This window comes from Protobothrops mucrosquamatus, unplaced genomic scaffold, assembly GCF_001527695.2.
Source record: "Protobothrops mucrosquamatus isolate PMUCROS unplaced genomic scaffold, P.Mucros_1.0 scaffold2228, whole genome shotgun sequence".
Classification (NCBI taxonomy): domain Eukaryota; kingdom Metazoa; phylum Chordata; class Lepidosauria; order Squamata; family Viperidae; genus Protobothrops; species Protobothrops mucrosquamatus.
In genome coordinates this window covers 12751-28928 of record NW_015388318.1, presented here as the reverse complement: position 1 = coordinate 28928, position 16178 = coordinate 12751, and the positions used below count along the sequence as shown (strand labels likewise).

General features: G+C 38.4%; 1 protein-coding gene across 1 annotated transcript in view; it reads right to left on the bottom strand.

The window, feature by feature from the left end:
• Positions 1 to 9804: 9804 nt before the first annotated feature.
• The window catches only part of RGMB (repulsive guidance molecule BMP co-receptor b), a gene marked incomplete at its 5' end in the record, with an annotated part of 19119 nt that continues 12745 nt past the window's right edge, over positions 9805 to 16178 (bottom strand). Inside the window, one exon of the mRNA XM_015824417.1 lies at positions 9805 to 10501. Coding sequence (XP_015679903.1) covers positions 9845 to 10501 — 657 coding nt within the window. The remainder of the gene's footprint in view (positions 10502 to 16178) is intronic.

The following is a 16178-nucleotide window of genomic DNA, read 5'->3' as shown; positions in this document are numbered from 1 at the left end:
TTATCTTATGTAATTTTGCATTTCAGCAAATAAAAGCTGCACTCTAAAAGTGTAAAGTCCCTGTTACAGATTTGCTTGGGTAATTATTTAAATTTTTTTTAGAAATAAGCAGTTAGGTTCTAACATTGTCTCTCAGAGGCTTATATTCATATCCTCAATTATTAAATAGCTTGGCAAAAGAATGGATTTGGCTGCTTCAATTCTCAGTTTATTTGTAAGGAAAATGTGGATTAAAAATACATATAAAAGCCGTTACCAAGATTATTTTGGGAACTTATAATTTTTATTTCAGTTTAAGAAATGTATTGTTTAAGCCAGCGGTCCCCAACCCTTGGTCCATGGACCGGTACCGGGCCGCAGCATGCCAGCAACCAGGCTGCACAAACAAGCAAAGCCCCATCCACGGGATGCAGGCAGCACACAAAACCATGCACCCTCCAGCGCATGGAAAAACCTCTCTATGTAACCGGTCCCTGGTGCCCAAAATGTTGGGGACCTCTGGTTTAAGCTAGATAGAACTGTTTCCATGATTCAGCAAAGTAATGACAGATTTTTTTTAATTATTATTAGTCCCATTGCAACAAACAGCAACTGATGTTGACATTTTTTAAATGACTACCTAGCACAGCTACGTGGCTTCTACTCTTTTTTACCCCTTCTAGCAGATGTCCAGGTAAATAGGAAACATTGCTTAAAATCAATGCCAGCCCAAATTCATACCCTCCTTCATTTAATTGTGCAAATATAGCTAAGAAAGCAAAATTGTCCTTGCTGAAATCTTGATTTTTTTATTGTGAAATTATGTTTCTGCTTACACAATGTTATGTACAAAGCTGTAAAGTATTGGTTGTTACATATTTTTAAGAAGCAGCTTGTTCGTTGCAGGAAAAGCAAGTATTAGTTTATACACTTACCAAAATTATTTATTGTGACATGAACTTTGCCACATTATAGCCCATTTCATTAAGATGTTTGGAGATTTCTATACACCTATGGGGAGGTGGTGGATGAGGAATGTTTCTAGAGTGCAATGTTAATATCTGCAAGTATTTACAACAGGGACAAAGGGCATAAATTCTCATATTCTATGAATTTGTGAAACAAGTTTCTTTCATCTAAAAAAGTTGCAAAAGTGTATTAGATAACAGTCCATTTTCCCTTGATATAATATACATTATTTGGAGGTCATACATTGTCTATTTCAGTCTGTGGAAGGCCAATTTACAGGCTTAGGACATGGGTGAAACTTCTGATTACTTTTGTAAAATCTGCTTGCAATAAAACCAGGCATACTATATGTTGCGTGATGGTAACACTTGTGCTGGAGTATAATCAAGCAGAGCAAAACTATTCTCGCCAGTTTCTGCTTTCTTTCAGCTGGTTTGTATGTTCATAAAGAAAGTCCTCAAAGGAACTGGAATTCAAAAAATGCTGTTCTCTTTTCTTCACAAAGCAGTATTTCTGAACAATACTTCTCAATACAATAGCGTTCACAAAAGATACAATAAGAGTAAACATTTTATAGAGATATATAATAATTATAGAGACTAGTCACTAGGTCTAGCAGCAGATTTAAGGAAACCGAATAAATTAATTTGCATAAGGCAATGCATTCTCATAATACCTTGCTATTGAACAGTTATTCCAAAATGCTATACATATTAATGTTTGCTACAAAAATGTTGTAAATTATAAACAGCTTAATATGTCATTTGTATTTTTGGTTTTGTGGTAATCTATATTAACAATTGGTTACTTACAATGCTTTTGATAAAATACAGGGCTCTAGGTATTAAATTTCAATATATGTGGAGCAAAAAGCCAAAGTGAAAACATGAGATGCTAATGAGTAAAATTTAAGTAATGTTGAAACCAGGGAAGGATACTGTGGGTGGAATCATAATCTTTATATGCATAAATATCTTTTAACATTTTTCAGTGTGTGCTACTTGGTTCTGCAATTTATGAAGCATCCAAGGTGACGACCAAGAGAATTAAGTTGTATCTCGATAAATCTTGGTACTGTGATTTGGAGGTGGCACTTGCTTTGCTCTAGATAAAACTGTACTCCTATGATTGAGGTTCCCAATTTATTGGCATTGTTAAACCAGCCTTGCCAGGAGAAACCCAGCAGTTTCTGTGATGCATCAGTAAGTTGAATACTGCAACTTCAATCCATCCTATTTAGAATTTGCTTATCCATTCTCTGGTAATGCCATTTTTTATGTCTGCAATGTTTGTGGAACCATGTTGAAAACAACTGATGAACTTCAAATGAAACTTGAGTATTGAGTTTACTGATTGATGAATATGTATATACTATTAACATTTGTCATGTCCTTTACCTGGGCAAAATGGTGCATGGTAAGAGCAACAATTTTTCAGCCAATGTCCTTATAATAGATATATCAAAGTGGACCTGCAACATAGTGGATAAAGAACATTGAATTGCATGTACATGCTTTAGAGTCAAAGATGGTGAAATAATTTCTAATATTAACACTTTGATCCCATGATTTATAAATAAATATCTATAAACAATTGATAAATATTAAAAGTAACTCATGCTAGATCATAACTGTTTCATATGAGGCAACTGTTGATCTTGGACTCAACAGAGTGTTTTGATTCAGAAGATGGTCATCAATCCCAGCTTTAGTGTTGACAATAGTGAGGGGGAAATTTTTTTGATCCCCTGCTGATTTTGTACGTTTGTCCACTGACAAAGAAATGATCAGGCTATAATTTTAATGGTAGGTTTATTTTAACAGAGAGACAGAATAACAACAAAAAATCCAGAAAGATGCATTTCAAAAAAGTTATAAATTGATTTGCATTTTAATGAGTGAAATAAGTATTTGACCGCTTTGCAAAACATCACTTAGTACTTGGTGGCAAACCCTTGTTGGCAATCACAGAGGTCAGACATTTCTTGTAGTTGGCCACCAGGTTTGCACACATCTAGGAGGGGATTTTGTCCCACTTCTCTTTGCAGATCCTCTTCAAGTCACTAAAGTTTTGAGACTGATGTTTGGCAGCTCGAACCTTCAGCTTCCTCCTCCACAGATTTTCTGTGGGATTAAGGTCTGGAGACTGGCTAGGCCACTCCAGGACCTTAATGTGCTTCTTGAGCCACTCTTTTGTTGTCTTGGCCGTGTGTTTTGAATAGAATAGAATAGAGCTGAAAGGGACCTTGAATGTCTTCTAGTCCAGACCCCTGCTCAAGCAGGAGAACCTATACCATCTTAGACAGGTGATTGTCCAGTCTCTTCTTTAAAATTTCCAGTGATGGAGCGCCCATGATTTCTGGGGGTAAGTAAGCTGTTCCACTGGATGATTGTCCTCACTGTCAGGAAGTTTCTCCTTAATTCCAGGTTGCTTCTCTTTGATCAGTTTCCAACCATTGTTTCTCGTCCTTCCCTCTGGTGCTCTGGTGAACAACCTGACCCCCCCTTCTTTGTGGCAGCCCCTCAAATACAGGAATACTGCAAGCATGTCTCCCCTATTTCTTCTTTTCTTTAGACTAGCCAAACCCACGTTCCGCAGCTGTTCTTTGTATGTTTTGGTCTTCAGGCCTTTGATCATCTTATTTGCTCTTCTCTGAATTTTTTCCAAACTCTCAACATCTTTTTTGTGATATAGTGACCAAAATTGTGTAGTTCTGGGCTGATTTCTCATTGAAACTCCACGAGGTGAGATCTTGCATGAAGACCAAGACCAAGAGAAATTGACAGTTATTTGTGTTTCTTCCATTTGCGAATAATCACACCAACTGTTTTAACCCTCTCACCAAGCTGCTTGGCAATAGTCTTGTAGCTCATTCCAGCCTTGTGTAGATCTACAATCTTGTCCCTGACATCCTTGGACAGCTCTTTGGTCTTGGCCAATGGTGGCAAGTTTGGAATCTGATTGATTGCTTCTGTGGACAGGTGTCTTTTATACAGGTAACAAGCTGAGATTAGGAGCACTCCCTTTAAGAGAGTGCTCCTAATCTCAGCTGGTTATCTGTATAAGACACCTGGGAGTCAGAAATCTTGATAGGGGATCAAATACTTATTCATTAAAATGCAAAACAATTTATAACTTTTTTGAAATGCGTTTTTCTGGGGGTTTTTGTTATTCTGTTTCTCACTGTTAAAATAAACATATGATTAAAATTATAGACTGATCATTTCTTTGTCGGTGGGCAAACATACAAAATCAGCAGGGGATCAAATAATTTTTTCCCTCCTTGTACATAATCAGTCACCATGAGCTTTGTAATGGAAAAGATGATTTGATCCACAAAGCCAAAGTCCCTCCTCATGGAATTTATGGCCATTTGCGAATTTTCCTAAGGTGAGGAAAGGGCCTTCATAAAGCAACTTTTCATTGCTGCATTATAGCCCATGCACGGACCTACACATCTCTGTAGAATTTTCTCCCACTACTGATAGAGAAATTAATTGGGGCATTTTTGAGTTTAATGCAGGCTTTTAAATTATGACATATGATGATCCTATAAATAAGTCAAATAATAGACATCATTCTGGTATATTGATTTTCCTGAAAGGAAAGGAGCTACAACCACAGAATTACATACTTTACTTCTGGTTTTGATCTTTTCAAATCATACTTGATTTTAGTCTTGAGTAAGGAATGCTACTAGCAGAGTGCAGTGCCTTCCATTTTCTTTTGAGCAGTGCTTGCTCTACCCGGAGCTAGAAAAAAAATGTCAGGCAGAATTCTAGCTTTGGAGAAGACTTCCTTCAAGAGATTTTTTAAAATTAAGATAAGATAGTATTTCTGATATTCAGAAAGCAACTTATGGTTCCGAAGGGCCTAGATTCCGTCATGTGCCCTTCAGAGTTGATGCTTGTGAGCAGAGCCATGAGTTGCTTTCTACCTATCAAAAATACTATCATATATTGATTGAGTCAACTTGTGTCTGTTTTGCTGGCTGCAAAATTCCACTGGCTAGTGAATTAGGCTTTGAGTAAGAGCTTTATTTGGGCTTGGAACAATTCAAAGGTGGCTTGTCCAATCCAAGGCAAGAAGTCTAGCTCTCATTAAGTAGCTTGCAAAACCCCAAAATTGTCAATCTTGGGAGCATACTCATTTGAATGAACATTAAGCGCCTGTGAAAGTACGAAAATTATCTAACTGAAAAGAAAGCGACAAGTTTTGGAACCTTCGAAAAGAAAGAAAAGAAAAAGTTAAAAAGAAAACCACAATCAAGACAGTTGTTAAATTACATTCAAGTTCAGGCATTTTTGTGTAAAGGAAATTCTTATGGTAAGGTTTTGTTTTGTTAAAAAAAGATTATCATACCGATAGACAATGAACTATTGACCTGTTACTGCTTATTGGCTTTAAAAAAAAAAAACAATTTTCAGCAAGTGTTAGGACAAAAGCAACAGTAGAATATTTCAACATGCTACAGAAAGGTGAAATCCTTTAACACTTGCTTCAAGGGCACAATTCAAGCGAATATTTTGAGCAGTTTCTATAAGCATCATTCAGCTAAAGTTCATCATAGGTTAAAGCTCATCTTAGAGACAGAGTGATCCTCTAAAGCAGTGGTTCTCAACCTTTTTAATGCCGTGACCCCAACCGGTCGTAAGTCGAGGACTAAACCGGTCGTAAGTCGAGGACTACCCAATCGGTCGTAAGTTGAGGACTTTCCCTGCCCGGGAGCGCCGCGCATGCGTGGTTCCGCCCCCTGCGCCGGCCGAGGCGTAGCTGGCAAGCGGCAGAGACGGAGCAGGCCGACCACCAGCTGGCCCGGCCCAAGGGAGGTAAGGCACCCGCCGGAAAAGGGGAAAAAAATGGATAAAAAAAATGGCGGACAGCCTTGCTTGGCGACCCCCGTGAAATGGTCAATCGACCCCAAATGGGGTCCCGACCCACAGGTTGAGAACCACTGCTCTAAAGCCCCTTTGAAAGAACTACCATGTTTTCCCGAAAATAAGACCCCGTCTTTTTTTTTTTTTGGCCTCCAAAAGAGACACAAGGTCTTTTTTTTAAGAGGTATTTTTTCCAGTCTCACCTCGTGGAGGTGGCACCAACAACCCCACCCAGCCGGCCCTCTTCTGCGCTGAAGGAAATGCCTCTGCAGCTGAGAATGGAGCTCCAGCCTGCATTTCACCATCAGAGGACTTCCAGAAAGACTTCTGCAGCCAAGAAGTGAGCTATGGATTGAACCCATAGCTCGGTTCTCGACTGCAGAGGCCTTTCCAGAAGGCCTCTGATGGAGAAATGCAGGCCAGGGGGAATCCAGAGCTCCATTTTCAGCTGCAGAGGCGTTTCTTGAAGGCCTCTGACAGCAAAATGCAGCCCAGGGGGTGCTGCATAAGTGGGCCAATGAGGTAGGTGTCAATTCATGGGAGGTCCGGCTGCAACAGTAAGTGGGTGCAGGGTGCGTGGGGCAGCTCCACCCCCCACCCCTGCCCTAGCTTGATTGTTAGGCGTGCGCCTGGCTCTAAAACTCAGGCTTCTTTTAGGGGTAGGGCTTATATTAGGCTCACCTGCAAAAATCAAGCTAGGGCTTATTTTCGGGGTAAGCCTTACTTTTGGGAAAACACAGTGGTTCATCACAATGGGCGTTCCTCACCCTCCTTGCCTAAAACCCCAGGCAATTTATTTCTCCAAAGAAATCAATCCGTGTGATTGATACTCTCTCCACCCTCCATCCCCCACAAAACACCTTCTACAGAGCTCTTCCAACATTGGCATTAATCCTGCAATTAGTAAATGGACTTGCCAATCACAGTTGAATCCATGCCTCTTCCACTCCCTATCCTGATTTTTATGGAAGAACGTAGCTGGCATTTGCAGACACAGCGTCTGGCTGTCTGCGGTACCCCAAACCATTACATTATTCATGAAGCTCCACTGTTCACTTAATTGCTCTGTGGGGCTTTAGTCTCATCTCAATAAGCTGTTGCTTTGGTTTCAGGCACTGCACTTTCTTCTCAAAATTTGGAGATTGGTTGGATTTGATTGGAACACACCTTTAGTTACATTACTAGTCAACTATTATATACTGGCAACCAGCAGGGGTCAGTAATGGCACAAACATTCCACAGCATGATATGTAACTTTATTATTCTATCATAATTTAAAGTATACACTGCACGGTCACTTTTCTTTTTCACACAAACATATACTTAATAGTATAGCCATGAAGCACATCTAAAATGGTCTGCAAAATATTGGTCATACTGTGGGTTTTATTTTGTATTCTTCTTCCCAAGCATGTCTGAAGCCTTCTAAAAGAGACAGTCGATTGGAGTTATCTATGAAAACCAGTGTTCCCTCTAAGTATATGTTTTCTCCAGAGACCATTCACTAGCTTCAAGCTATCTATATGTTTGGCATTGACTAAAGTTCTCTTGGCTATGGTGGACTTTTAAGAACCAACATGTGCGAATAACATTTTCTTAAAAAAAAGCCCAGAGTTAGGACAAGAAGGGAAAAGCATTTCCAATGCCACCTTTTCCAAAATATGATTTATCTCTGGATTCCTTAGTTTTTAGTTATTTGTTGTGTATGTTTGTCAACACACGCATGTGTGTACATTTCATGGGGGTTTGGGAATGCAGAAAATTAGCATACACCTGTTACTTACAATGGGCTCACATTGTAGCTACAACTCTAGACTTGTCTAACCAGACTTCTTCCACAAATACCTTTTCACTTGGCACATAAAAATATGAAAAAATTCAACTATTCTAAGACCATCATGTTTCTCTCCATACAAGACCGGAAAGGGGACAGGGGGAGGAGAAATACAGTAAGGTTGGCTTCATATTCTGTATTGCCTTAACAACTGACCAAAGGCAGAATTTTAAAGATTTCGTAGCTGCAAAAATTAAGTCATATACTTGGGTCACAAACCTGAACCTCAAGTTCATCCTGACACTCTGAGATCAGGCACATTTTGAATATACAAACTAGCAAGCAATTTTGCTTGCATTTGGTGATTTTTAAGTAAAAGCTTAAACTACTATGGTGCTGTCACTTTAAAACAGGAAGGAAGGATTTACTCAAGATCAACAAGAATTTGCATGACATGAATCCAAGTCAAGCAAGCTAGAAATATCAATGCATAACTAGGATAGAGTTCCAATCAGTATTACAAACCAATGCTTTTCCACTACAATGGAAGTTACTAAGCACATATGCAACTAATCCAGGCACACGAGGATGGTGGCAGCTTCAATCTTTGACACTTCCAGTCTCAAATGCTGGGTAAAAGCCCTGCTTGAGACATAACAACCGATTGCCAGATCAATCACCAGTCCTAAAGAGCATCTACTATTACAGTCCAAGGAACCACCATGCCTTCCTAGCACAATGCTTTGTTTTGCTGATTGCTCTTCATTAAGTATAGCTAAAGCTGAAATGATCTGAAGCAGGCTTGTTGTCAGCCTAGTTGCCAGCATGGGAAATGATATTCTGCTAATAAGAGAGTAAGAAATGCTTGTTCAGCTGGCTGTGAATTTTTATATAGATTTCTCTGTATCTAGAGTATACTTTAAGGACCTTAGTGCAACAATTCTAGCAAGTGTTAGAAGGAATTATGTTAACACAGGAAATAAAACACTGTAAGTATGGAACACTTATACAGTCTCCTCAGTTACACAAAAGGGGGGGGGAGGGGGAAATGGCATTTTGCTTCATATAATAGATTGTAATCCATCAAAACTGATGTCACAATAAATCTGCCAGTCTTTTTACACATTCAAAATATTGTTTGTGTATGTCTGTACTTAGCAGACCAATGCAGAGGATGATCTTGCAGTTGAGCAACTTGCTAAAATTGGCAAAGGGATGATAATTAAGTAATCCTAACCTCCTGAGCAATATCCATTTTCTTAATTTTCTACCTTTCTTTTCAGACAATTCAAAAATTATGCTCATTACCAATTTTTATGATTAGTTGTTGTTGCAAAAATGTTTAGGAGTAAAATTAAGCAATTAAGGCCTACCACTATCTTAGGGTACAACATTTAATACAAACCACTTGAAGAGATCCATATAATTATGAAAGAGATTTGAGGCCTAGCCTCCCAAAAAAGCTCTGGAAAGTCTTTAGGCCTCATTCATATACATCTGGAAAGAAAAGAGACACAGTTTTCTATGCATGTCCTTTGCGAAATTCATAGAAAACTTACGTTTTGTACTTGCACATTAGAACTCAAGTACAATTTTCAATGCTAAAAAGCAATTCTTGGAAGGAAGCAGAGATTTGCTGCATCAGTAAACAATAAGATGCAGTTGTGAATGCACTAAATCTGAAGATTGATGGCCAATAATTGCTGCATTCCTATGAAATGGAGGCTACTGGCCCAGGGTCCGTCCAATGGAAGGTCCTAGGCTTGTCCTAGACCTATGTCTACATTATCTACCTAGCTAGATTCTTGTGTTGTCTTAACTGGCCAAAAGAATGGAAGAAAAGGAATCAAATAAAACTTATAAGTGTACGAATTAAGCTAGGCAATACTTAGAGGGCATACTGGGTATGATATATGTACAGATGGATATATGCTTTACATATTACCTAGGTACACATAAATAGTTAATATATAAAAAATAAAGTGCTTTCTATTAGGTCCTGATGAGAGGACATTATAAAATGTTTCACCAACTGCAAAGCAAAAAATATTACAATCAAAAGAATATTACATCCAACATACAGTAGGAAAAAGGAGAACACAATTATATACAATCCTCTGGATGTCCCAGGACAAAAAAGCATCCCTTCATATACACGGTATATACATATATGTTCTTAATATATTATGACAATATATATTTTAAAACTTTGTTCTCTACAACAACCATCAGAGAGGGGAGAATCCTACAAAAACACAAGAAGCAGAAAGCCTACAAGTCCAAGTCCAAATTTTGCCCTCTGAACACTGCCTTCATTGTTGGGGAAGATGTGCCATCTCTCCTTCCTCGGATGCAGCGCCTCAACATCCTGCAAGGCACTGTGTGCAGCAGCTGTGAAATTGGCGTCACCAGTGGTGAGTAAATCAAACACACAAGAATGAAAGTAGATGTCCTTCAGCAGCATCTTCTCATGGCACTTGGTGGTTGCAGTCTCCAGTGTATATACAGAACGGGTGTGACTTGAAACCCCAGAAGGAAGAAGCTGCCCCATCACTGGTAAAGGAAGATGCCCGCTGTCATCAATACGTTCACTGGAGGGACAGCCGTTCACACAGAGCTGCAGGTCCTGGCTCTCCTCATAAGCCAGGGCTAGCTCTTCTGGCATGCGAATGGATAGTGTTAAGTAACGGCCAAGCTGGCGCACAAACACGGTAGTTCCAATGTACCTAGCATGCATTTCCACGTATTTGCCACTCACTCTTTCCACAATGCGCAAGCTTTTGGGGTCTCCATCTCCACCACTAGTAGTGCCATCTACAAAAGCTGCTGGCAAATCATCGGTTACTGCCTGATACACCTTCTGATCTGTACAGTCTTGGTAGGATTTAAAGATAATGGTAATCTGCAGGGAAAACAAGAAAAACAAAGAGAGTTAGAACAGGACACTTCACATGACAGCTCATCGGTATGTATCATGGAATATATGAATTCCAGCAGACTACTTAAGAAGCCTTAAAGAGGAGCATCTATTTTAAAAATAGAGCAATATATTCAGGAACAAGCTTGTTAATACACACAGAGTGCAACATTTCCAAATTATTATTGTATAACCACCTTATCCTGGAATTTATAAGAAGACCAAGATGCCACTATTTAAAATAGATAAACTTCAGGGAGAATCTTCCTACTTAAAAAGTAGGGTTCCTTAAGAGTAAAAGTAGGGGGCAAGGTGGATAAATCTGTGCTGGTGTTTCAAACCAAATGCCAATAAGGAGGGTATTCATTGTACAGAATGACAAAAGAAGTGTACTCGGTGTACAGAATGACAAATGTAGCATTTCACAATATATGACACTCATAAGAACTAGTAGAAATAAGCACTACTATCTTAGTGGAGTGCAAACATCTCTTCAAAATTATCCCAAGGCCAAGGTTGATGTGATAGAAAAATATGGCTCAATGACTACCCATAGTATAAACTATAAAGGTAACGGTACAAATGACCTGAACAGTGGCTTAAGTAATTATATTTACTGGGTAGCTGTTTTCATAATACAGACATTTTCTTGACAAATAAACAGACTATGCAAGGCTTTAGTAAGCTTTCATAGCTCCCTCCTCATTTGTCATCAAACTTTAGCAACAAATCTCCTGTACAAAGTCTTCAATAATTTAAAAGAACGATAAGCTAGAAAAAAATTGAGAATGAAAAATACACAGAATTGTACGCATTTATATGCAATTCATCCATGAAACTTCAGAAATATTTAGAATTGATCAAAATGGATTTTGTTTTATTTTCAAAAGCCTCACTAGATGAGATAATGGCTATTTATGGATATGTACTTCAGAACAGCTGAACAGTTCATCCATGGGCAATGGGGAAGATAATGGCAAAGAAATAAGAGCGCTCATCTGCTAACAATTTCACATCTTTCTTCAAAGGTTTTGGTCAATGTAAGAGGAAGAATATTTTAATTATTCTTTTACTGAATTTATTACTCCCCAATTATTACTTTAGCCCAGGACACTTTCCCCTAGTGCAGGGGTTTGCATCCTTGACATCTTTAAGAATTCTGGGAGCTGAAGTCCACAAGTCTTAAAGTTCTCAAGGTTGCAGACCCCTGCCCTAGTGGCTCATTTTTATGTGGCCTTAACATACCATATAAGAATAAATGTAGTCTAAAAATCCTTATCCTAAAACAGGCAACGGTGTGCTTTCCAAATGTTTTGGATTCAATTCCTCTTAACTTCAGCAAATTGGCTGACAGCAAGAATGTTGGAACCTCAGTCTAAAGCAATGAACTATTTCCATCATAGGCTCCTGCACTACAGAGCTGATCTGAAATGATACAGTGAAGAAAAAGGAGGTCAAAATAGGAACCTTTTTATTCATTCCTTTAGTTTTTATAGCTACCTACTTATACACAGCCAAAGCCCTAAAGAAAGAAAAGGAGAAATTCAAGCAGACCATTTGAACAAAATGTTTCAGGAGGGGAAAACACCAAAGCAAATGTTCTCTACATATCCACCTTACTGTTTATAAAGTCATACCTGTTAAAGATTACTTTATTCTTTCCAAGGTCTCTAGAGTGAAATTTCAGAATGCTCCCTTCAGTATTTTTCTCTTTTCCAGAGTTAAGTGTTTTGGTCTAAGGTACATGTTTATTCTACATTGCTGTATATCTTCAATCAAATGTATCTAAGCTGCTTATAAGTTTACAGAACAATATAATTCTAACAAAATAACTAGTTTTCATAATCTGTCTCTAATATTTTCCCTAAAGTTCCTGAGTTTATGCATCATAAAGCACCTCAATTATTAAGATATTTGTATTAACATTTCTGTTAATTAATATGTCATATTTTTATATTCTGCCTATCATCTCAGGAGCCTTGAGATGGTTCACAAAGAATTGCCCCTAAAAAAAAGGGACTGACTGCCCCCTCCCCAAAGTTGACCAAAGAACTTCAGGTAGGTTTTAGAACCTGACTTATTCATATTTGTTCTCTCTAATTTTTACAGAAGCTGTCAATTAAGGAGTCAAATATTCTTGATAGGAAGGGCACCACAGAATATTCTTATCAGATACTATCACCTACATTTAAGCATCCCTCAGCTTTTACTACATTCAGGATTCTCTCCCTCCTGTCTTGGTCATTCTCCTCCTCCTACATCATCCTTATTTTAGCTCCACATATTCCCCCTTGTGCTATCAGATTGGAATTTTCCAGCAATTTCTTCAGTCTAAATCACTTAGACTTTTAGCTGTTTCAGCCCAGCTGGTCTTCAGTCTCTCAAATGCATAGCCACACGGCATTACCAGGACCATGCAGCTTTGAAAGGAAGCACGTGTTTACATTGTCTGGTTCTGAGCAAGAACTGAGTACTTTCTATTCTACAAGAGAAAACCACAAATTCTTTTCGAATAATTGTGTTAGAGTCAGCTCACAATGTCTCGGGGATCATACTTTGGAGAAGATTTCATTAGTTATTGGTTACATAAGCCATTCTTCTTTTGCTTTCTCTCAGGAACAGATGGGAAGAGTTAGGTAACACAATAAAACTGAGAATAAGAATAAAAACAGCTACGTTTTAGTGGATGAAAAACTCCAGTCTTCAGCAGCATAGACATGGAATCCACTTTGTAATTAAACTAATGCTTCTTAGCAGAAAAAGCTATCAGCCCAAGGAAAATAGAGTCCTGAGGCAAGTTCACCCATACCTAAAGTGAGAGATCAGTTATACAAATTGTGATTAGAGCTCTCCCTTCCCTCTGCTGATCCCTTCAGCCTCACCATCTTGCCACAAGACTAATTGCCATAATTCTCCCCATTAACATCACTGAGCTATGTTCTTTTTCATTTCATAAAATGATCGTAATTTTGTTGACAAAACAGTTGATTTCCATATTTTAACATACTGCATTTAGAGGTCTGAGATGGAACCATACATAAAACTCACTTCCCTTACTATGTGTAGGTCTGAGTTTCTGAGAGAATTCCCATACTTCAAGAATTTCAGGCATATTAAAACTTCTTCTCAATGGGTAACGTTAAAGCCAGGAGGTTTGGGGGGGGGAGGATGGGAAGAATTCAAATCAAATTTCAGAGAGGCAGATTGAGAACCTCTGCCATAGAAATAATATGTGCCAAATTACATCCATTTACAACTACAAGTACATCCAAGTACAACTACAACTTCACGTCTGTGTGAAAGGTAATATGACCACCTTTCTTTCAAGAAGCACATTCTTCTACCTGCAATAGATCAGTTTCAAAATTAATGTGTTTAATAAAAACAAACACTTTTGAAAAAGTAATATGGGAAAGGTGAATGATTAACACATAAGTCTTAGATGACATAAAAAGGAAAATAGCATTCTCTTATTCTTCTCAACTAACCTTTGTTTCTTTTCTCTCTGGATTTACTCCATGATCATGTTAGGGAAAACATGAGAAACTAAGCTTATTACCCCATGTGTAAAATTTTAGAGACTGAGTGCCCAAACTGCAATCCAAAACCCACTTATGCATCGTCGAGTGATGGGTGGGCGTGGCCCGTTGAATGGGTGTGGCTGCGGTGGTAATGGCAGACTGGGTGGGACTAAAAAGTTCTATCAATTCCAACTTTGCGAGATCTTTTTCTTTCCCGTGAGAAGTTGAAATTCACTGATTGAACCTTTTTTTGGGGGGGGGACACGGCGGCGGAGGCCTAAAGCGAAAAGGTTTTATAAAACCCAGCTGAAGGCTTAGAACTGGGGCGACGGTGCACGTGCCCACAGAGAGGGCTCTGAGTGCCGCCTCTGGCACCCGTGCCATAGGTTCGCCACCACTGACCTAAGTCATCTCCCTCAGAAATCCTCTGGGTTTTCTCACCTTAGTCCTGCCTCATGCTTTGGACAACTTAGTAGTTTCCACTAGCACCATCTACCTTTCAGACAGTGTCTCATATGGTATCCACCATTATCCCATTATGTAAAAGCCATGGGACCTTTACATGTTATACTGTCTTGATACTGTATTTCTTCAGTATAACAGTATACTGTACTGTTATATTGGAGAAATAAAAATGCAAAAACTGAGGTAATTTAAATAGTGCCATCTAAATTATCCCAGAAAATGGGAGCACAATCCAGGAAACCCTAATAAAAAGTCAGCAATTATTCTTGGATATATGTATTTATCAATTTGTACAGAAAGCAGGTTTTTCTGGAGCAAATGACCCTCTGCTCTGATTCCCTGGACTTCCCCAACGTTTTGGAGATCTTCAACATAAGGCTGCTAATTCTTCACAGTCACTTTCCAAAGAGTTCTACTCTGCTCTGCCTTTATAAATAATAATACTAATAGTTGTTGTTGTTATTATTATTATTTCAGAGAGACGACAGGATAATCTCACTCTGTACATGATAAGAAGTCATTCTTCGCCTGTAGAGATTTAAAGTAGGCCAGTTTACAAGCTTACTATTTGGTCTTTTGCTGTGAAAAGAAAGAATTTACTACTTTTGGATTGCAATTTTACACTCATTTATCTGAGAATCTAATCAATGAATTCCATGAGACTTAACAGAGTAAACACATAAAGGTTTGTAATGTTCCTTTTAAAGTGCTAACTGTCAATCAACCCAACTAGTTACATATGCACATATATTGCACATTACTGCAAAAGTGTTACAAAAGAATAGCAAATGCATTTCTTCATGGACACCAATATTATCAGAACTCAGGTGATTTTCCCCCAGAGAATGATCCCATCCAGCTGCATATTGGGTTGCTCTGTCAATTATTCCTCCTTTAAAGGTTTCTTGAAATGAAACCTTTCAGTACATACCCCCTCATCCTCTAAGCATGATCATGAAAATGCTTTTTGAAAGTCTCTGAACCTCCAAACACCATCTGTATTGCTTACTTGTTTTCTCTGACCTAATCCATAAACTGCAATAACTTACTCTGGCACATTTGCTCTATACCACACCATTTATTATTAATAGATGATATTGCTGTGCATTTAAAACATCAATGCTTTTGTTAAACATTTCACCTCCCCTCCTGCCAACTCTCTTCCTAAACTACTTTGCTTCTATTCATTCATTTTTAATACATCTCTTCCAATTGATTCTGCAGCTCACCAGTAAGGTACACCTGGCTAAATTCTATGCCTCCAGGGAAAATCCACAATACAAATATTTGCATTCTACATTTAACGCTTAAGGCTGAAGTCCAAACTCGCTAGGTGGCATCAAGGAATGTACCCGAATCTTACTCTCCTACTAATAAATGGAGACTATAATTCTTCACCGATCTTCTGAAAATGTGTCAAATGATTTCACTTATAGGTAAAACAGATATTACCACACCACTTATATCCTTTTTTATGTACCGTATATTCCGGCGTATAAGACGACTGGGTGTATAAGACGACCCCCAACTTTTCCAGTTAAAATATAGAGTTTGGGCTATACTCACCGTATAAGACTACCCCTGTTCCAACGCACACCAAATAAAAATTAAAAAACATCAGATTTGATTTCAATATGGTAATTTTAATTCAAATGCTTATGACATGCAGGTACTTA